General features: G+C 57.0%; 2 protein-coding genes and 1 long non-coding RNA gene across 6 annotated transcripts; 1 reads left to right on the forward strand and 2 right to left on the reverse strand.

Moving 5' to 3' along the window:
- Positions 1–3,834: 3,834 nt before the first annotated feature.
- Positions 3,835–7,131, reverse strand: LOC120871542. Its single transcript, XR_005723048.1, has 4 exons — positions 6,941–7,131; positions 6,470–6,611; positions 5,698–5,865; positions 3,835–4,951 (listed from the first exon to the last, which is right to left on the reverse strand). It is a non-coding gene; the product is annotated as an uncharacterized LOC120871542 (long non-coding RNA).
- A 159-nt stretch (positions 7,132–7,290) lies between these two features.
- Positions 7,291–13,025, reverse strand: NOC4L (nucleolar complex associated 4 homolog). 2 transcript variants are annotated; one of them, XR_005723049.1, is made up of 15 exons: positions 12,862–13,025; positions 12,399–12,519; positions 11,794–11,900; positions 11,417–11,524; positions 11,112–11,261; positions 10,929–11,028; positions 10,815–10,849; positions 10,461–10,511; positions 10,259–10,370; positions 9,962–10,022; positions 9,458–9,568; positions 9,145–9,305; positions 8,976–9,058; positions 8,569–8,839; positions 7,291–8,469 (listed from the first exon to the last, which is right to left on the reverse strand). XR_005723049.1 is itself a non-coding variant. In XM_040251569.1 (15 exons), exons 1-15 carry the CDS (start codon positions 12,976–12,978, stop codon positions 8,350–8,352), a joined length of 1,551 nt encoding a protein of 516 aa, XP_040107503.1. In that variant the 5' UTR covers positions 12,979–13,017; the 3' UTR covers positions 7,291–8,349. The 2 variants fall into 2 exon arrangements, 1 of the variants encoding a protein (XP_040107503.1); XM_040251569.1 differs by having other exon boundaries at positions 8,569–8,682; positions 12,862–13,017.
- A 61-nt stretch (positions 13,026–13,086) lies between these two features.
- DDX51 (DEAD-box helicase 51) lies at positions 13,087–19,658 on the forward strand. Of its 3 annotated transcripts, none has more exons than XM_040251570.1 (15): positions 13,087–13,404; positions 13,490–13,641; positions 15,499–15,649; positions 15,959–16,104; positions 16,190–16,261; positions 16,355–16,461; positions 16,628–16,736; positions 16,807–16,952; positions 17,088–17,286; positions 17,364–17,479; positions 17,569–17,685; positions 17,883–17,984; positions 18,100–18,163; positions 18,267–18,401; positions 18,588–19,658. In XM_040251570.1, exons 1-15 carry the CDS (start codon positions 13,101–13,103, stop codon positions 18,612–18,614), a joined length of 1,947 nt encoding a protein of 648 aa, XP_040107504.1. In that variant the 5' UTR covers positions 13,087–13,100; the 3' UTR covers positions 18,615–19,658. The 3 variants fall into 3 exon arrangements, 2 of the variants coding, with proteins under 2 accessions (XP_040107504.1, XP_040107505.1); XR_005723050.1 differs by having other exon boundaries at positions 13,090–13,404; positions 17,088–17,254; XM_040251571.1 differs by lacking the exons at positions 17,883–17,984; positions 18,100–18,163; positions 18,267–18,401; positions 18,588–19,658 and adding an exon at positions 17,776–17,867 and having other exon boundaries at positions 13,090–13,404; positions 17,088–17,254.
- Positions 19,659–20,581: the final 923 nt, after the last annotated feature.

Consider the following 20,581-nt stretch of genomic DNA (forward strand, 5'->3'; position numbering starts at 1 on the left):
AAATTTTAATCAACCTGCAGCCTGAGAACGCTGCGGTCCCTGGACAACACATGTCAGTTGGACACGACTTAGCAACTGAACAACAACAACATCATTTCTTGGGTATTTTTAAAGTGATATTTTAGGCATATGCGTGTATATGTTTTTTTAAAAGTAGATATGAGCATATGCAAGATCTCTTTTTAAAAATAACATTTATTTATAACTACACTGGGTCTTCAATGGTGGGCTTTCTCTAGCGGTGGTGCTCCGGCTTCTCATTGCAGTGGCTTCTTGCTTCTGAGCACAGGCTCTAGCACACAGGCTCAGTAGTTGCCCTGCAGTGTGTGGGATCTCCCCGGACCAGGGATCAAACCTGTGTCCCCTGCATTGGCAAGCGGGTTCTTATCCATCAGACCACCAGGAAAGTCCCCAACCAAATTTCTTAAGGGGCTAAAGTTGACCAGTCCCGGGATAGGAGAGGCCAGGCCCCAGCATCTGTTTACCCAGTATGACCATCTCTGGCCACCTCCACACAGTACTGATCCCTTGAGGTGGACACTGGTTACCATCGGGTGAGCACTGGCTGGGTCAGGGTCTCCTCAACACATTTTCACTGTAATGGGTTAAACAGAATCTCCCCACAATTCACATCCACTGAAACATCAGAAGGTGACCTTGTTTGGCAATAAGGCCTTTGCAGGTGTAGTTAAGATGAGGTGATATTGGAGTAGAGAGAGACCTGGATTCCATATAGGGAGTCCTTATAAGGTTAGGCACAGACACACAAGGAGAAGTCATGTGAAGACAGCACCCCTCCACCGAGACTGGGCAGGCAGGCAGGCTGCCACAGTCAAGGACTGTCGGCCAACCTAGAAGAGGCAGGAAGGGCCCTCCCCTAGAACCTCAGAGGGGTCATGGCCCCATGGCCTCTGGATCTTAGACCTTTGGCCCCTAGAACCACGAGAGAACAAATTCCTGTGGTTTTAAGCCTCAAAGTTTATGATGCTTGTTATGCGGCCCTTGGACATGAATTCCCCCACATTTCTTCATTTACCTCTCATGAGGGGCTTTCCTGATAGCTCAGTTGGTAAAGAATCTGCCTGCAATGCAGGAGACCTTGGTTTGATTCCTGAGTTGGGAAGATCCACTGGAGAAGGGATAGGATACCCACTCCAGTATTCTTGGGCTTCCCTTGTGGCTCAGCTGGTAAAGAATCCGCCCGCAATGCGGGAGACCTGGGTTCTATCCCTGGGTTGGGAAAATCCCTTGGAGAAGGGAAAGGCTACACACTCCAGTATTCTGGCCTGGAGAATTCCATGGACTCTACAGTCCATGGAGTTACAAAGAGTCGGACACAACTGAGTGACTTTCGCTTTCATCTCTCATGAGATCAGTGCTGTTCTTGTCCCCACTTTACAGATGGGGACACTGAGGCCCATCCAGGCAAGGTCACTTGCCCATGGCTCCCCCCATGCACAGCCCTCCTCCCTGTACTTGTAAGAGGAAGGACCTTCCCCTCCCCCAGCCCAAGGTCAGCAGAGGCTCCATGGTTTGACACCCTTCCAGTTCAGAGGTGAGGTTTGTGTCCTTCCCCCCTTGAGTCTGGGAGCATAGCCGGTGGCCCCAGAAGATTTCTGGAGGTGAGTTTTAAAAAGCCAAGCAGCATCCACATGTTCTCAGAGCCCCACCTGCCACGTGGAATTCATACTCCTGAGGCACCTGGAGCTGAGGAACCAGCCCTGGGAGTCTGGCTGCCTCCAAAAGACCAGGCCCCGCCATAGACTCCACCGTCTGCTGGGGCCCCAGATACCGTGGAGCTAAGTGGGCTGTCCAGGGGCCCCCGTCTAAATTCCTGAGCCAGAGGACTTGGGTGTGTGGGCTGTTTCATGCCACTGAGTTTGGGGGCAGTTTGTTGCACACTGACAGCAACCAGAGAGGTAGAAGCCCTGTGGGGAAGCACACACACCCTCCCAGGGGCTGCTGGGCTGCACCCTGCTAGAGGAGGCTCACGCAGCATAGCGTGGGACGGGCTTCAATACCCCAGCCAGGATTGCTGGGGAAGGGGCGCAGCACTGAATGGCTCTGCAGACAGCGAAAGGTCCCACGCGGTGGGGAGGGGGTACAAAGGAGACCCTTCTGCTAAGAAATTCGGATTTCCAGGGTGAAAACTCACCTCTCTGAACTCCACTTCCTGGGGGGTGAGGGCATCAAGGCAGAGGCCCCGCTACTCGGGACCATCCCTCCCCTCTGCCCCCTGCCCTGTGACGGTGTCATGGGCAGCTCCTTCCCAGGGCACGTGGGAGTTACTCTGGGTGTGGCAAGGATGCAGAGTGAGGGACACAGAAAGTGTCACAGAGCAGATAATGCCACCTCCTCCTGGCAGAACACCTGGTCACGAGTCTAATATTCAATCCACTTCCCAAGAATCTGTTGTGTCCAGGAATACTAGAAATTTGTCACAGCCTCTTGGAAATGCGAACAAATACTTTTCACAGGTCAAAAAAAGAACGGCGGTGGTGGCGGGGTGGGGGGGAGTCGGGGTAGAGGGACATCTCTGGCAGCCCAGTGGTTAAGATTCCACTGCAAGGGGCACAGTTTCGATCTCTGGTCAGGGAACTAAGATCCCACATGCTGCAGAGCACAGCCTAAAGAAGAAAAACAGAAGGAGAATCAATACTGCAATGACAGACATCCAATGAAAAGTCAATATATCACAACTCAGGGGACACTGGGGGCAGCCAGTCAGAGAGAGTGCTGTGTGCACGCGCTGTGCCTGTACATGGCCCAGGCAGAGGGGAGGCGAGGGCTCACGGGACTTACAATGTGACGCTGCCATTTTTAGTTAAAGGATCCTGAGGAGGAGACAGATGTGTATCGAGCTGGTAACCATGGTCAAGTCTGGGACTGACATCCCCGGGGACCGTTAATGGACAACTCCTATAAAAAGGGGAAAATATAACTCCCCTGCAGATACAAATGAGCCTCTGTCAGAGTCTATTTAACCAGTAATTAAGGAAGGGGCTGGAAAGACTTCAAACAGTTCCCAGGGAACCCAAGTGAAGGCCGATCGGGAGAACTGAAGCGAATCCCCCAAAATGATACCAAGCTGGCCCCTTCCACCTGCAGAAGACATATGACCGTCCCTCCTACAGACAAAGTTCATTCCGTGGACGAGAACTATGTCCCTGGTCATGTCCACTAATGAAGACCTGGACACAGATATAACCTAGGAAGGTTTCTAGATCAGGGGTGGACAAGCTGCAGCCTGCAGGCTGGATCTGACCCCCTGCTTTTGTAGAGAGTTTTCTATGTTGTTGTTCAGTTGCTCAGTCATATCCTATTCTTTGCAGCCTCATGGACTGCAGCACGCCAGGCTTCCCTGTCCTTCACCATCTCCCAGAGCTTGCTCAAACTCATGTCCATTAAGTCAGTGATGCCATCCAACCATCTCATCCTCTGTCGTCACCTTCTCCTCCTGCCTTCAATCCTTCCTAGCGTCAGGATCTTTTCCAGTGAGTTGGCTCTCTGCATCAGATGGCCAAAGTATTGGAGCTTCACCTTGAGCATCAGCCCTTCCAATGAATGTTCAGGACTGATTTCCTTTAGGATTGACTGGTTGGGTCTCCTTGCAGTCCAAGGGACTCTCAAGGGTTTTCTCAAACACCACAGTTCAAAAGCATCAATTCTTTGGTGCTCAGCCTTCTTTATGGTCCAACTCTCACATCCATACATGACTACTGGAAAAACCATAGCTTTGTCGGCAAAGAAATATCTCTGCTTTTTAATACAGTGTCTAGGTTTGTCATGGTTTTTCTTCCAAGGGGCAAGAGTCTTTTAATTTCGTGGCTGCAGTCACCATCTGCAGTGATTTTGGAGCCCAAGAAAACAGTTAGATTGGAATGAAAACTGGCTTTTCCCCCTGCTTTTGTAGAGAGTTTTCTGGCACACAGCATTCATGCCCACTGTGTCCTGGTGGCTTTCTACAGCAGAGGTGAGCTACTGCCACCAGCCAACCTCCAGGCCTTTGCAGAAGCTTTGCGGATGGTCCTACTGCGCAGTCCCCAGCCTCACAAAGACGTCTCCTGGGAAACTTCTTGATCATTCCAGAGTCTCACATGTTCTCTGTATGCGACTTTTCCCTTCCCAGCTATGTCTGCTTCTGTAATAACTGAAGTTCAGTGATGGGCATGGATGAATTGTGCAGTGAGAAACATTCTGCCCTATTGCAGCACATCTGCCTGGACACACCTCTAAGCCTGCGACAATGTCAGTGGTCCAGGCCTTGTATGACCTCTGATGGCCCTACACACGAGCTCAGTCACTCCAACTCTCACCCTAGAACACCCAAGGCCTCAGGAGAGCTCAACTTGAGGTTCCAGCCACCCCAACTCCTGCCAAGCCGAGCGGAGGCCAGCTGTCCCCCTGAAGCCCTGCCTAGGCTGCAGACTCAGGAGCGAAATCGATGTTGTACCACTGAGTTTTAGGGTGATTTCCTGAGCAGCTGAGGCTCCTGGAACCGCCCGCTTTGTGGATGCGACAACTGAGACCTGGATGGTGAGACCTGAGCGACTTTTCTGCACACAGAGCAGAGCCCGAGCTGGTGGGGGCCAGGTCATGACCTCACCCTCAGCTGCTAAGATGGGATTGAGGCCCCAGGGCAGGAGTGGTTTCTATTAACCGAGGATCCCCGTTGGAGAAGGGTGACTCAGTGCTGAGGGGACCCCCTACCTTGGCCCCTGGTCTAACGGGAAACCCTTGACTGGGGGGCAGCTGCATTCCCCCAGCTTGAAGCCCTGACTGATGTCTCAGGAGACACGCCTCTGACATCCAATTTTCTGCAGCTAATTTGCTAAATGCCAGTGAAATGCTTGAACGTTCCTTATCGCTAGAGAGCGTTCTCCATGTCTCGTCGGACTTCCTCATTACCTGCGTGACTATGACTTAATTGCCAGCCAGCCTCATTCATCTCCTAGAGGGAGACAGGGAGACAGACAGGGAGAGAGAGAGGGAGAGACTGAGAATCAGAAGGAGGGCAGCTCCGGAGACAGGACTGCCCTGCATGCTCAGGATGTACCAGCATACGGACTGTGTGCTGGGCACACAGTGGGCAGCATCCACCCCCTTCCCCGGCCCCAGTGACTGAGCACACTGCCCTCCCTCCAAGCTTTTCTGAAACTCTGGGCAGACTCTGGACCGAAGGCCCTGGAGCCCGACTCTGTGCAGAGGGGCAGTCAGTGGGGCGCCGCTCATGGATCCAGGAAGGGGACCCTGTGTCCCTGGCTTACTGGGTCTCAGTAAGTTAAGAGGCAGGACCATGGGACCTGCAAGAGACACTGCGTCCCTGTGTTTCTGCAGCGGGATGCAAATTCTATTTCAAGCTCCAACTCTGAGTGAGGCAGAAATGGGGTCTCTGTTGGCCAGGGTGCCCCCTTTCCCCGGTGGTGTCAGGATGGAGGTGTGTGTGCCAGGGTGAGGGCCGGTAGAGAGAAGCAGTGCCTGATCTGGGAGCAGCTCCAGTGACCAGAGCTGAAGAGCCAGCAGGGAGGGAGGTGGCCCTGAGATTGGAGCCACAGGAAGCTGTCACCCTGAGCAGGTGGCAGGGCGGGGGACCAAGATGGGTATGGGAGCCCCACCTCCCATGGGGCTGCCTATGAGGAGCCTGGACTCAGGTCACAGGGGAAGGACTTGGTGGTCCCTTGACACATGGGGTACTACCTGTCCTGGCTGGCACCCCAAGAGGCATGTCCTCCCCACCATCCTGTCCGGAGGCCACTGGTCCTCTCTTCCCCACCGTGAGGCTCCTGTCTGCCTTGCTGTCCCCGGCGATCCTGGATGCTCCATCCAAGGTTCTCCAACCTTCCTTCTCTGGAGGTGTCTCCTGCCCTGCTTGGATCACCCGGGGATCCTTATCAAGGTGGGGTCGGTTGGGGGGGGTGTCTCATCCCTCCTGGTGCTTGGTGGGGTAGCAGATGCAGGGATCCTCTTTCTCATGGGCCCTCCAATGTCATGCACACTCCCTTCCCCAAGAACATCCCCATCCTGACCCTGACTGCCAAGTCGGGGTCCTTGAAACTCCCTCATGATGGACAACCCCCTGGGAGGACTCCCCCAGGCACCCAAGGGCTCTGTTCTCACGATCCCAATTTACTGCTGGGAAATGTACAGCCCCTCTGGAGGGGGAGTGGACACCACTCAGTCCAAAGCCCCACTGGGGACACCGATGGACCCCAGCCCTATGGACAGCGATCCCAGGAGACAGGATGCCCAGGGCCTGGGTCCCTCCGGGAGCCAGACAAAGGCCAGCCCTCAATCTGGACCAAGTTAAATCATCCACCAGTCGCCAGACTCCCCGGGGTGGGCATGGCACCTCCTTCCTCCAGACCCCAGCGCAGGTGCCTCTGCCTGAGGGTGCGGGCCCCGCGTGTCCGCTCAGGATTGTTTTCTGCCTGAGGCCTGGGGCTGACCCAGCTCGTGGCGGCCACCCGACCTCAGAGGGAGAGGATGGCAGAGCCTCTGCCTTGTGGGTTTCTAGGTGGGGGCTTCTGGTTCTCAGATGCCTTCCAATGGGCTTCATCATGAAGCAGGAGGGGTCAAGATACACACCCGTGGGACGATGCAAAGTTCTAGAACTAGATACAGGCAGTGGTCACACACCCATGAATGCACAAATGCCACAGAGCCATGCATTTTAAAGTGCTTAATTTTATGCTTTGTGGACTTCAACTTTCAAAATTTAGTATACCTCAAATATCAGGTGGGCATACTTATACCAAAAATGTATTCATTGTGTATCTTATACCAAAAGCATATTCATTGTATATCTTACACCAAAAACGTATTCATTGTATATCTGAAATTTTTAAAAGCCGATTGTAAAAACTTTACCCAAGCTAGGAAATAACAACGTCCCCAGTGCCACAAATAACATGTATACATGGAGTGGGGGTGGGGGGCGTACCTGACCTCTCCTGGAGGGTGGGCAGCACACAGGATGTAGTCATTCTAGGAGTACAGTAACGGGGAAAGAAAAAAAGACCCCAGCAGGATACCCCACCGTCCCCTCTTCAACCCTGCTCAGTTCTCACCACCCACTCACTGCTCACCTACAGCCACTTAGCCAATGGCATGGCCCCTAGGAAGGGCACTCTCAGCCCCTTTCTCCAACAGGAAACGGGAACCTGCCCAAGGTCAACCATCGCAAAGTGAAGCTGCCTAGGGGTCAGAGTGGCTGTGGGCAGGCGACCCCGAGCTGCCAGAGTGAGGAACTGCGGGGAGCACAAGAGGCTGAACCCACGTAAGACCAAGAAAACGCGTTCACATTTCATAATTTATTTAAAATTTTTACATACTGCTATTTTTCAAGAAAAGCGAGAGGACTCAGGCCCGTCCAGCACTGCCCCCTGGTGTCCCTGATGAGGCCATGGCAGCCTCTCCCTCACTGAGCACTCCTGCTGCCAGGCTGTCTGGGACCCTGGAAACCACTCAGCACGAACGTGCACGAGGGGCCCCCGAGGCAGGCCCTGCGCCCCAGGGACAAGGCGATCTCCAGGTCGAGGAGGAGCATCCCTGGTTCTCTCAGGACAGTGGGGCCATGTCGTGTGCTGCTCCCAACGGGGTGCTGAGCACACACTAGGACCCTGGACCAGCAGTGAGGGTCCCTGGAGACCAAACTGGCTGAACTATTCCCTGCTGTGACTCCCAGGGTGTCTGCTGTGAGCTTCCGCCCTGCTCCTCTGAACAGGAGTGCAGGCGGAGGTGGGGAGGAGTATGCCCAGAACACGGTGGGGACAGGTGGCTGCTGGGGGCAGCGAGCATCTCTCCCTGCTGGGCCCCCTGCCCTGCCATGGCTCGCTCAGTCTCTGCCAAAAGTAAGCTAGCACCAGTTGTGTGCTTGAATAAACCAATTTCTTAAAGAAATGGGGTCACTGCTGTAGGTGGAGAACCAAGCACCCACGGTAAAACAGGAGACTTAAAAAAAAAAAAAAAAAAAACCATCCTGGAAACACAAGCAGCTGCTGGCCTGTGGCCAAGGTGCCTGCTCTGCTCAGGGAATGGAGGGGCTGGAAGGATGAACTAGCATGCTTGTAACTGCAGCCCTGGGGGCAGGGACTGCTCCTGTACCCCTCCACCCATAAACCCCCACCTGTGTCCCCACCAGGCTGAAGAGAATGGAGGGTCCCTGGGTAGCATGTTCCAGCGAGGCCAGCAACACACTGCAGTCGTGAGGGCACACTGCCAGCACTGATCCCAGCCCCACAAGCTAAGGAAGAGGGGGTGGGCTTCCCTAGACCCCCACCCACCAGTCCACCCGAACATCTCTCCTATGAAACCACTTATGGGGGGTGGTGGGGAGCCGGATGCACAGGGTCAGCTCAGCGTGAAGTGCTGAGCACAGAGGTCCTCCCGCCGGCCCAGCAGGCCCCGTGCTGGGATGAACTCCAGTGGCACCGACCCAGGCCCCTTCTTTTTCAGGTCCCGCTCAAAGATCTGCAAGGAAAGGATGGACAGTCAGTCTGCACTGTGCAGCCACCCCATCCCCCTGCCCCCTTCCACCCTCTCCACTGCAGCCCTGCCCCATGCCCTTACCTCGAAGGCGGTGACCTCCAGCAGCGGGGCGATGCTGACCTCGGGCACAGACAGCGCCTGGTTGATGGCGCTGGCGGCCTTGGACACCTCGGGGTGGTAATGCTGCTGGAGGGCCTGGAGGGATACGTGGGATTTCACCAGCCCTCCTCGGGCAGCACTGAGCAGTGGACATCCCAGCGCTTCAGCAGCCCGGGGAGGGGGACAGAGTGGAAACTCCAGACAGAGACAGAGACTCCCGTGGGAAGCCGAAGTGATGGGGCAAGATGGGATCCTGGAGGACAAAGGCCAGAGGAAGGAGCTGGGCAGAGACACACAGGCGGAGCTGGGCGGGTGGCCATGGGGAGCGCCCTGGGGAGGGTGGCTCCAGAAAGCTCAGGGTGTGATCTGGGCAGTCAGGGTGCCCTTACCTGCAGCTCCCACAGAGAGCTCTCCAGGGCTCGGCTCTGGGCTGGGTCCTCCTCTGCAGGGTCATAGGGGTCAGCGTCCAGCTCTAGGAACAAGATCCAGGGCTGATCTCCAGTCACCCCCACGTACTGGCCTCGCGGCCCGGCCTCCTCCACCTCCAGCCGCACTCACCAGGGCCCCGGGGCCGATGCATGAGGACCCGGCAGGCCGGGTGTCTGCGCAGCAGGTTGCAGATAAAGGGCAGGACCATGAGCAGGGCCTCGGGGGGTGCTGTCAGGGCCAGGCGGGCCAGGCGCTTGGCGAAGGCAGCCACCAGGTAGGCAGGCAGGTGCCTGGGCAGGGAAGTGGGTGTGAGACCTGCTGCCCCCTGCACTGGCCCCCAGCTCCCCTTCCTACCCTGCAGGACTCGGTGGGGCCCAGGTGGCCCCTGTCGCACTGAGCTAGGCCAGGTGTCCCCTAGTCCCATCCCCACCCCTGTACTCACGAGGATGACAGGAAGAGGTCGGCCAAGTGGAAGAAGCGGGCCCGGTACTTCACGTGGAAGATGGACGGATCGAGAAGGCCATACAGCTTCCGGTAGAAGTCAGGGTACTCCCTAGGGGGTGAGGTAAGTGAGGGGGGCACGTGTGGGGAAAAGCCACAGAGAAAATAGATCAGAACCCCGACCTGGGGGCCTCCCTGGTGGCTCAGTGGTTAAAAAAAATCCACTTGCCAATGCAGGAGACTAGGGTTCGATCCCTGGTTCAGGAAGATCTTGCATGCTATGAGGCAACTAAGCCCGTGTACCACGACTGTTGAGCCCGTGCTCTACAACAAGAGAAGTCACCGCAACTAGAGAGCACTCGCCTCAACGAGAGAAAAGTCCATGTGGCAACGGAGAGCCAGCACAGCCAGAAAAAGACAAATTAAGTTTTTAAAAAATGCCAGCTCAGGTCAAGGACCTTTTAGCAGAGCTAAAAGGCCCACAAACCCTCAGGCAGACACTCACAGGTTGTGTTTATGAATCAAGATGAAAAGTCCATTCAAGGCCAGCAGGCTGATGGCTCCACCTGCAGACAGACACAGCTGTGAAGCCCCAACCTAATAGCACCCCAACTCAGGGAACGAGATTCCAGCAAAGCCAGAGGCCATCCGCCAGATGGGAGGTAGGAAAAAACCTCCAGCACAAATACTGCTGACCAGCTGGGCCCCTGCTCTCAACCCTGCTGGATGCCAGCATCCAGGAATGCAAAGCACCACCCCATGCCCAGTCCCGCTCTGGGCCCGCCGGGCATCTCCTGCTCACCGATGTCATAGGCGCGGGTGAGGAAATCAATCATGAGGCTGGGCTGTGCCAGGTGGGGCAGGATGGAGTCGTGCATGATCACCAGCACCTTCTTGCAGACGCGGAGAGGCAGCTGTGGGAAGCAGCAGGTCAGGGTGCCGGCTTCCCCATCCTGAGAGCCCCACACTGGAGCCCTGCCCTGGGTCCCTCCCCTTCTTCCTACCTGGTGCTTGAGGAAGCGGAGCCACATCTGCTGGAAGGCCTTCCTGTGCTCCTGCAGGGAAGCGGCAGGGGTCGAGGTCCCCCATGTTCTCAATCCCACCCCACCCTCCTCCTGCCTCTGATAACAGGACAAGACCTAAAGAGTCGTGGCGAGAGAAAACCTCCTTTGGGACCACAGGGTCGGGGTTCATAGCCCACCATGGCAATAACATGACCTCCGGGGACCATGCCTGTGGGCATCCTCTCTCCCTCAGGTCCTCCTGTGACCCCACTGTCAAGGCTAGGAAGAAAGTGCTGGCCCAGGATCGGGTGGTTCCCAGGAAGGCCAACCACCCACCTGTCCCGGGAGTCTCACCTTCAGATGAACGACCTTCCACTTGTCTGACAGCTCTGCAAGGAACCCAAGGGGTCACCAGACATGCGACCCGGCCAGGCCCCTCCTGCCCGCTGTCCCACCCCCAACACTCACCTGTGTGCTTCACATAGAAGCTGGAGAGGGTGCCCTCTTGGCGGGGCAGGCTCACAGAGGACAGCAGCATGAAGGCATTGTTCCAGAAAGTGAGGGGCACCTGCCAGAGCCCAGGCTGAGCGCCTGGATGCTGCATGCCCACTGCCTCCTCCCTCCCTTCTCCCAGGGACCCAGGTGGCTCACCTCAGGGCGCCCATCAGTGGCCCTGGCCACGGTGTCGGAGGCGGCCTGCATCGTATGGTAGCGGATGTCGTCGTGTTCCAGATACTCCCGGAACTGGGAGAGGAGCAGGGAGTGGTCCTCCTCTGGAGACAGCAGGCCTCCCACCACCAACTGCATGTGGGGAGTGGGGCAGGGCACTGAGCATCTCTCCCACCCCCGGGACAGGCAGCCCAGGCGTGGAGCTCACAGAGCAGAGTCTAGGGGAGCTGCGAGAGTCCCCTCAACCCCACAACCCACAGATGGCCGGGGGAGACCCTGAGACTTACCATGAAGAGCTGGTGGGGGAACAGATAGTTGCCTTCCCACTTGGGCTTCTCCAGCGGGTGCTCACCCTCCAGCTGCACAAACTTCATAAGTGTGCTGAGGGCCAGCTCCTAGGAGGAGGGGTGGCAAAGAGACCACGCTGCATATCCACAACAGGTTACCCCCTGCAGACTGGTGCTTAGACCTGCATGCCGGCAAAACCACACTCCGGGCAGAGTCAGGAGACAGAATGAACCCACACCCTCAAAACCAGCCAAAGAAAGAGAGAACATCCTTACCTAGAGAGGGGTCTGCAGTCACAGCCCCAGACCCCTGCTGTGCAGAGAAGGTGGGGCAGGGGCCGTGCAGGTAAGAGGCAAAGCCAATCGCCCCAGCTCACCTTGACCTGAAAGGAAGGGTGAGCCAACAGCTCCCCCAGGCGGTTGCAGCAGCTGTGGTACCGGTGCCGCATCCACATCTTGTATTTGCGATTGGCCCCCCGGGACCCTGTAGGCGGGACCGGGTGGTCAGCCCACACTCTGACTGGTACCAACCCCAACCTCCCCCTGCCTTCTACTCTGGGCAACCAGGGAATGAGTGGAAACGAGTCACTGTGACTCCAGACCTGGGGTGGGACCAGCACGTTCCCACAGGCAGGCAGGGCAGGTCCTACTTGGGCTAGACCTTCTCTCATCACCCCAAGACCCAGACAACCCAAGGACCAGCCACATAAACCTAAATCTTCGTGGTACCAACAGCCAGCGCTCCAGAAGGTCAAATCACACAAGAGGAACGAGACACAGTCACGCCCCATCCATCCTTTACTTAAACTCGGCTTCAAAGTCTGTATTACTTTGAACCCCACCCCTTTCCCCAAATATAATCCCCTGATCCCACCCACCTGCATGGCCTGTGATGGAGTTTAGGGTGGGGTTGGGGGGCTCATTCCATGTCAGCGAAGTCCCTCTCCAACCCTGTCAAGACTAGGCCCTCCTGGACACTCACCTGTCAGGACCATCTCCTCAGAGGGCAGCTGGCCCACAAACAGTTCTCCTCGGGCCAGCAGGGCCCCGAAAAGTCGGCTGCATGCATGCACGGCTTCCTGGATCTCCTCCTGGTCCTCAGACTGTGGGGAGATGCCGGTGTTCGCAGGGTACCCCGTCAGGAACTGTGGCCCCTGATCCCTTTCTCGCCCAGGACCTCAACCCCATCCCCCTCCACCCCTGATCCCGGCATGACTCTCCCATCGCACCTCTGCCAAAGCTCCCCCCGCCCCGCCCCGGGGCCCTCCAATCTAGAGCCCTGCGAGGCTGGAGAAAACTTCCAGTATAGACCTGGACTCCACCTCACAATTATCTGCCCCCATCTGAGACCAAGTCCCACTTCGTCCGAGCCCGAGGAGACCCCCATTCTGGTCTCCAACCCGCGGACCCGGCCGCGACCCCCGCCACACCACACGTGCCCCCACCTGCAGAACGGCCAGGATGTCGAACACGGCGTTGGCCTCGCCGCGGCTGGCTAGCACCGCCTCCACTAGGTGGCCCAGGGCCCGCCGCGCGTCCCCGGGGCCGGCGTCCCCCTCCATGCCGCCACCCCACGCGGGACAGGCCAGACACGCCGCTCCGCCGCCTGGCGCGCCACTGACGTCACGCCCCGCCCCTGCCGTCATCGCTGCGCGCCGAGCAGGAGAGGCGCGGGCTGGCCGGCATGGCGCTCTTCCATGTCGCGCGGTATGCTGGCCCCGAGGCGGCCGGGTCGGAGGCCGAGGCAGACGGCCGGGCTCGCGCGCTGCTGGAGCGGCTGCAGTGCCGGGCCCGAGAGCGGCAGCTGCAGAAGCAGCCGCCGCAGCAAGCGCCCGAGGAGGCCGCGCAGAGCGCGCCGGCGGCGGGGAAACGGCGGCGGCGACCTCGCAGAACTCGGAGGCGCGAGGGCGGCAGGGAACCGGGGAGTACCCCCGCGCCCCCCAACAAGCGGCAGAAGACCGACGACAAGGACGAGGACGAGGGCGCAGGTGGGGCCTCGCGGGGCGGGGCGGGGTCCTGAACTCGGGGCCGCGTGGTGCTGACAGCAGCCCCGGCCCCGCTTCTGCCGCGCAGAGAGCAGTGAGGAGACGCCGGCGGAGAGCAGCGTGGGCGCCGAAGCGGCGGGATCGCCGGAGGGCCGGCGCGGACCGCCCCCCGAAGAGGCCTCTGGACCCCTAACCCACTCTCTGGTGCTCGGGGGCTTCGGGAGAAGCAAGGTGCCAAAGGTGAGAGGCCCGGGGGAGGCTGCAGAGCTGGGGTGACTGTCGTTAACGCGGCTCTTGTTCGTGGAACAGCTTGGAGGAAGGTGCCTGCACCTGGTGGGTGTCAGGTTTGTGTTCAGTGAATGAATTATTGAGTAGGCTGACTACTACGCCTCAGCTGTTTTGTCTGCGGTGGCTACTAATCGTTTGAGTTCTGTGCAAGCTCAGCGTTTCTACCTTCAATTGTAAAACTTGTCTTTTTTCATAATCTATGAGATCGACTTGGTTTCTGTGCTGCTGTCACAGAGATCTCTAAACAGCTTCACTTCCTTGGTGCACATTTAAGGAGGTTCTACTGTGCTCACTTGCTTACCAAACAAACAGGAGATTCTGCCTGGGAGTTGCAGGTTTATCTTAGCACAAGAGATTTCAGTGAACAAATACTGGAGCTAAAGCGTGTTTGGATGGTGACAGTCACTAGGAAAAATAAGAGAGGCTTGGCAGAGTCCGTGTGAAGAGATCCACTTTTTTTTTTCTTTTAGTTTTATCAGAGTATTGTTGATTTACAGCGTTTTGTTAATTTCTGCTATATAGCAAAGTGAGTCAGTTATATATTTGTTGTTCAGTTGCTCAGTTGTGTCTGACCCTTTGCCACCCCATGGACTGCAACACGCCAGGCTTCCCTGTCCTTCACCATCTCCCAGCGCTTGCTCAAACTCATGTCCATTAAGTCGGTGATGCCATCCAACCATCTTGTCCTGCCTTCAATCCTGCCTTCAATCTTTCCCAGCATCAGGGTCTTTTTTAATGAGTCAGCGCTTTGCATCAGGTGGCCAGAGTATTGGAGTTTCAGCTTTAGCATCAGTCCTTCCAATGAATATTCAGGACTGATTTCCTTTAGGATGGACTGGTTGGATCTCCTTGCAGTCCAAGGGACTCTCAGAAATCTTCTCCAACACCACAGTTCAAAAGCATCAGTTTTTTGGCGCTCAGCCTTCTTTATGGTCCAACTCTCACATCCATACATGACTACTGGAAAAACAATACCCTTGACTATATGGACCTTTGTTGGCAAAGTAATGTTTCTGCTTTTTAATACGCTGTCTAGATTTGTCATAGCTTGTCTTCCAAGGAGCAAGCATTTTATATCCATTCTCTTTTAGATTCTATTCCCATATAGCTTATTACAGAGTATGGAATAGAGTTTCCTGTGTTGTAGAGTAGGTTCTTATTGGGAGATCCACATTGAGTTGGGATCTGTCTTTCTCAAAGACAGAAATCAGCCTAGTTAAGATGGGGGAAGAGGGGCAGGGAAGTGTGTACCAGGCAGAAGGCCGGATTGGAGCAAAGGCCCTGAGGTAGTAATGAGCTTAGTGTATAAAAAGCATGGAGGGGTTTGTATACTTGGGGGGCAAGAAACTGCCAGGTCATGGGGCCCTGGAGCTGTGGCTCAGAGCACAGATATTTTTAGAGCATGGATGTTATCGTAGGTGTGAAGGTAAGTCCCTGGGTGGTTTGTTTGGCTCAGGGAGTGGCACATTTTGGATTGTATTTCTCAGTTCCTTTAAATGTCACCTGGAGAGTGAGTTGTAGGGGTCAAGGAAAAGCTGGGAAAAGCTGGGCCACTCCCTGATGGTCCAGTGATTAGGATTCCACACTTTCTCTGCCAAGGACCTGGGTTCGATCCCTGAGGGTTCAATCCCTGAACAACAACTCAGATCCCATAAGCCATGCAGGAAAAAAAGAGGTAGGAGAAGTTTGAAGCCTTGCCTGTTTCTACAGCCTCTTTAGCCTGAGTGTTTTGAGTTCTTGGCTTCCCAGGCCTTGCCCAGCTGGTTCTGGAGAATTCACCCGGTCTTTCTCTTCTGTCCTTTGTGATAGGTCCAGCCTTTCCTGCCAGTGTGGTTGGCTCAGCCAAGCTGTGTTGGAAAGAATGTAACTGAAGGCTTGGTGCCTATCGAAGACATCCCTGAAGTTCACCCAGACCTGCAGAAGAAGCTGCGGGCACAGGGCATCTCATCCTACTTTCCAGGTGCCCCAGCCCTGGGCAGGTGGACTGGGGATGGGGGTGGGTTTCCTTCTAGAGCATGTTCAGAGCCATGCAGGGCCTCACTAAGCAGCTGCCAACACAGGCAGCCCCTGTACACGTCCAGTGCCTGGTGTGGAGTTGGTCTCAGCACCTTTAGCCTCTTTGACACTCCTGGAGGCCCTGGTGCTGACCCTGAGGGAGCCCAGCCTAGAGGTCACAGATGGGGAAGACACTGTTTCTGGCCTCAGATCCTGTGCTAATCCTGGGTGTCCCTGCACAGACATGACCTGCCTCTTGCCCTTCTCTGTCCAGTGCAGGCTGCAGTGATTCCTGCTCTCCTAGAGAGCACAGCCAATGGGTTTCTGGTCAGCAGAGGCGGCTACCGGCCTAGCGACCTCTGTGTTTCTGCCCCAACGGGCAGTGGGAAGACCCTGGCCTTCGTCATCCCTGTGGTGCAGGTGAGCACAAGGACCCCTCACCCTCCGGTTGGGCGTGCAAGCAGGGAGCGACCCTGCTGACACGGGCGGTCGTCCTCCTCTGCAGGCCCTGCTACATCGAGCCGTGTGCCAGGTTCGTGCCCTGGTTGTGCTGCCAACCAAGGAGCTGGCCCAGCAGGTACGTGGACCCCATGGCTGGAGGTCAGATCCAGGATCTTTGTTGCTGCAGGGGGGCCTCAGATCACACTGGTGATGGCCACTCCTCTTCCAGGTGAGCAAAGTGTTCAATGTCTACACGGATGCCACTCCTCTTCGAGTGGCCCTGATAACCGGGCAGAAGTCTCTGGCTAAGGAGCAGGAGAGCCTCGTGCAGAAGATGTAGGTCCCGCTGGGCTGTGGACACCTCGGGGAGGCAGGCTCACTTTGTGCAGCTGAGCTGGAGCCTTCTGGCCCCAGGGGAATGGGAGCGACTGCCGTCCACAGGGTCCCCACATAGGAGGGGTCAGTGCCAGGGGACCTTGCTGAGCCACCCTCTGCTCCACAGAGCAGACGGCTTCCGCTGCCTGGCCGACATCATGGTGGCCACCCCTGGCCGCCTGGTGGACCACATCGACCAGACCCCAGGATTCAGCCTCCAGCACCTCCGCTTCCTGGTAGGTCACCTGCCTGGAGGGAGGCCCGGGCCTAGAGCTGCAGCTGCCCTTAGCTTCCTGTCTCCTGCAGATCATTGATGAGGCTGATCGCATGGTTGACAGCATGCACCAGTCCTGGCTGCCGCGGGTGGTGGCTGCTGCCTTTCCCAGTGAGGGCCCCAAGGATCCCTGTGCTCTGCTCCAGAGAACGCAGCCCCGGGTGGTGACTGCTGCCAGGTACCCAGCCCTGAGGTCGCTCTGCTCCCGGCCCCGTGGGGCTGCCCTGAGCTGGTCCCTCGAGCTGTCCGCGCTGGGCTGGAGGGGCTGCTGTTTGGGCTGTGGCTGCTTTTCCAGTACCCCATTCCCTTTCAGCATGTGCTGTCCCCAGATGCCCCTGCAGAAGCTACTCTTCTCAGCCACCCTGACCCAGAACCCTGAAAAGCTGCAGCAGCTCGGCCTTTACCAGCCCCGGCTCTTCTCAACGGGGTCAGCGCACAGGGCCTCCAGCGACCCTGGCATTGACGTGGACGGGGACTCAAGTGGGAAGTACACCTTCCCCGTAGGGCTCACGGTGAGCAGGGTACTGGGGGTGGGGAGGGGGCGCATCTAGGCACCCGGGCCTGGCCAACCCCATGCCGTCCCCCACAGCATCACTACGTGCCCTGCAGTCTCCGCTTCAAGCCATTGGTCGTCCTGCATCTGATTTTGGAAATGAACCTCTCACGGGTCCTCTGTTTCACCAACTCCCGCGAGAACTCACACAGGTGAGGCCTGACTGCCCAGGGCAGGGACAGGAGCAGAGGCAGAGGTGGTTCTGGCCCCAGCCCACTGGGCTCTGGCTTCTCCCTCCCAGGCTGTTCCTGCTGGTCCAGGCTTTCGGGGGTGTGACCGTGGCCGAGTTCTCCTCCCGCTATGGGCCTGGCCAGAGGAAGAGCATCTTGAAGCAGTTTGAGCAGGGAAAGATCCAGCTGTGAGTACCTGGCGAGACAGGCTGGGTCCTGCTCTGGGGAGGGGCGCTCACTTAGGGGTCAGCTGGGTTCCTGAAGGTCTCCTGGTGCAGGAAATGCGCCTCTGGACTTCATGGGAGTGTCCCGTGCAGACTGGGAGGGGAGGTGTGTCACTGCTCCTGGCCTCGGACAGGACCCACAGCCCCTTGTATCCTGGCAGTCTCATTAGCACTGACGCCACGGCCCGTGGCATCGACGTGCAGGGCGTGCAGCTGGTGGTCAACTACGATGCCCCCCAGTATCTGCGGACCTACGTGCACAGGTGCAGGCCTGACCCTGGGTCTGGGGGCAGGGGTGGCCTGGGGAGGAACCACAATTCCCTCAGATCCCTAAGGGGTTGGCGGCCAGCGCTCTGCAGTAGCTGTGCTTGCTTTCAGGGTTGGAAGAACTGCCCGTGCAGGAAAATCCGGACAGGCCTTCACGCTGCTCCTTAAAGTGCAGGTCAGTCTGTGTGGTCTCTGCAGGAGGCCAGGGCCAGGTTCTGCCCGGGGCCACACAGGGTGGGGCAGGGAGGAACCTCATTCCCTCGTGTTCTTCCCTCCAGGAGAGGAGGTTCCTCCGCATGCTCGAGGAAGGTGGGGTGCCCAGGCTGGAGCGGCATGACACCTCCAGCGAGCTCTTGCAGCCACTGGTTCCGCGGTATGAGGAGGCCTTGTCCCTGCTGGAGAAGGCTGTCAAGGTAAGGGGCCGACCGCAGGGGCTCGTCTCTCACGGAAAACTGAGGTGGAGGGTGGAGACGGGGCGGAGAGGCCCACGGCTGGGCTCACTTTCTGAGCAGGCTCGGGGCGTCTCGGGTTTGGAGGGGCAGGGCTGGCACAGGGATGAGGGAAGGTGGTGTGGGCCAACCCTGTCTCCCCTCCTGCAGGAGGAGCGGAAGCAGAAGGCAGCCTAGGCCAGGACTGGGGACACATCAGCGAGGGCGCCCTCCTTTCTGGAAAGATCCTGAGCAGTGGCTGCCAGACGCATGAGCAGGAGACAGGGATTCCTCAGTTGCAAGAGTCTTGGTCCCCAAGTACTCTGCTGCCTCAGACCAGGCCCAGGACACACACGAGGCTTGGCCCAGGCCCAAGACCGGCAAGGGGGCCCAACGTCAGGTCAGCTTCTTGTAGGTGGTCTTCCTGGAAACAAGGCTCCAATGAAGCTGTTCACACTCCCAGAACTGACGGGGTGATGTCTGCCTTCGTTTGGCTGTAAGTTGGGGGTCAGCCTTGAAGTGCCTTCAGGAATTCAGTTCTTCTAAGGACGTGAGCCACCACCCTGAGCGGGAGAGGTGGCCCTGGGTTCCTCACTGTTGGGGCAAAGCACTGGCCACTTGGTAGCCATTCCCTGAGAGGCATTGCAGAGACCAGAGGACACGCTATGTGGTCACCAATGCTTTACTTCATGATTATTCAGAGTGTGTGAGATGAACATCCAGAAAATGGCTTCAGGATGTGAGCAAGCCTCATTTCCAAGACTTATGTGCAGGTTAAATAAAGTGTTAAACCGGGGACGAACTGTGGCTTCTCATCTCTGCCTGGACACGTGTCACTTGTTTTGGCAGTGTAACAACCCAACCCACGAGTCCTGGCGTCCCGAGTGCTTGTTGTCACCGAATCAGGGAGGCAGTGGCGCTACCTGGAGCTGCACTGCTTTCTGCAAAAAGTCCCTGGGAGCACAGGGGCCTGCTGTCCGGCTGTGATCTGTGTGTTGGAGGGACACGATTACAGATGGCTTGGCTCACACCTTCCCGAGGAGCTGGAACCAGTCTGCTCGAGTGGCGGGGGCGAGGCAAGGCATAGGTGTAGCCGGTGGTGAAACAGAAGCCTCTGAGTCACTTGTCAGGAAACCTCATGTTGGATGCATCCAGTTTATTGAAAAACAGTGCACAAAATTACTGGAGTCTTGTTTCTGATAAATAAACAGCCCCTGCTGACTGGGTCTAGCTTTTGCTCAGTGAAGGTAAGGTTGACTGGAATCAGCTTCCAGGAGGTGGAACGAGGAATGCCATAGACCCTCTCCCTAACAAAACTACTGATAAGATCACAAAAACAGCTGCTTAGAGTCTAGAAATTATCCTAAGGGCAGATAGCAAATGGAGAAACATTTCTCTAAGAAAATCCAGACAAGGGCCAGCTGTGTTTGAGCTCCTGTGCCACCCCACCCCCCACCCCTGCCCAGCATGGCGGAGGCTCCCCTCCTGGCGGGTTTGGCCAACAAGCCATCAGAAGGTGCTTGGTGTCACTGATGACCCAGGAGGTGCGTACCAGACACAGGCCACCCCCGCAGCAGTGAGCCAGGAGAGTACAGGTGTGGCACTGACGTGCGGACGGCCCCACACGCTGGCACTGTTGGTGGGTGTGACCCCAGTCCCACACCTGGGCACATGCCTCAAAGAATGAACGTGTGTTCATGTAGGACACACTGTTCCTCCTAACAGCCAGGGCGTAGAAACATCCCAGGTGTTCCTCACCCGATGAATGGATGAGAACACGGTGTGCATGCACTGGAATAAAAGGAATAAAGTGCGGACGTGGGCTGGGGAGGGGTAGGCAAGGGCAGTGGCTGGGGGTGGGTGCGGTGCCCCGTGGTGATAGGATTATTGGAAATCCCAGCTTGCCCCTCAGCTTGCCCTTTTCTTTACATCCAGACATGCTTATATCAGAAGAAGGTGACTAAAGACAACAGCTGAGCCTGAAAGTTTTGTAATAAATGCAAGAGGACAAAAAACTGCAGTATCATGTTTACTGAGTACTGTGGGGTGGCCAGGCTAGCCCCACCCGCCACTGTCCCAGCAGGGCCCAGGGTATGCACAGTGGCCCCAAGCCTGTCCATGAGTTCTGGGAAGGGGTGTAAGTGGTGGGGAGGGTACATCTGCAG

The sequence above is a fragment of the Oryx dammah genome, unplaced genomic scaffold, assembly GCF_014754425.2.
Source record: "Oryx dammah isolate SB20612 unplaced genomic scaffold, SCBI_Odam_1.1 HiC_scaffold_12, whole genome shotgun sequence".
Taxonomy (NCBI): domain Eukaryota; kingdom Metazoa; phylum Chordata; class Mammalia; order Artiodactyla; family Bovidae; genus Oryx; species Oryx dammah.

Coding starts and splice junctions, on each gene's coding strand:
- NOC4L (XM_040251569.1), bottom strand. CDS start 12,978: ATGGAGGGGGACGCCGGCCCCGGGGACGCGCGGCGGGCCCTGGGCCAC. Junction 11,525..11,793: donor ACCCTTCCTTTCAGGTCAAG/GTGAGCTGGGGC, acceptor CCCTCCTCCTAG/GAGCTGGCCCTCAGCACACT. Junction 11,029..11,111: donor CCACTGATGGGCGCCCTGAG/GTGAGCCACCTG, acceptor GGGCTCTGGCAG/GTGCCCCTCACTTTCTGGAA.
- DDX51 (XM_040251570.1), top strand. CDS start 13,101: ATGGCGCTCTTCCATGTCGCGCGGTATGCTGGCCCCGAGGCGGCCGGG. Junction 17,287..17,363: donor CCTTCCCCGTAGGGCTCACG/GTGAGCAGGGTA, acceptor CGTCCCCCACAG/CATCACTACGTGCCCTGCAG. Junction 18,402..18,587: donor TGCTGGAGAAGGCTGTCAAG/GTAAGGGGCCGA, acceptor CCCCTCCTGCAG/GAGGAGCGGAAGCAGAAGGC.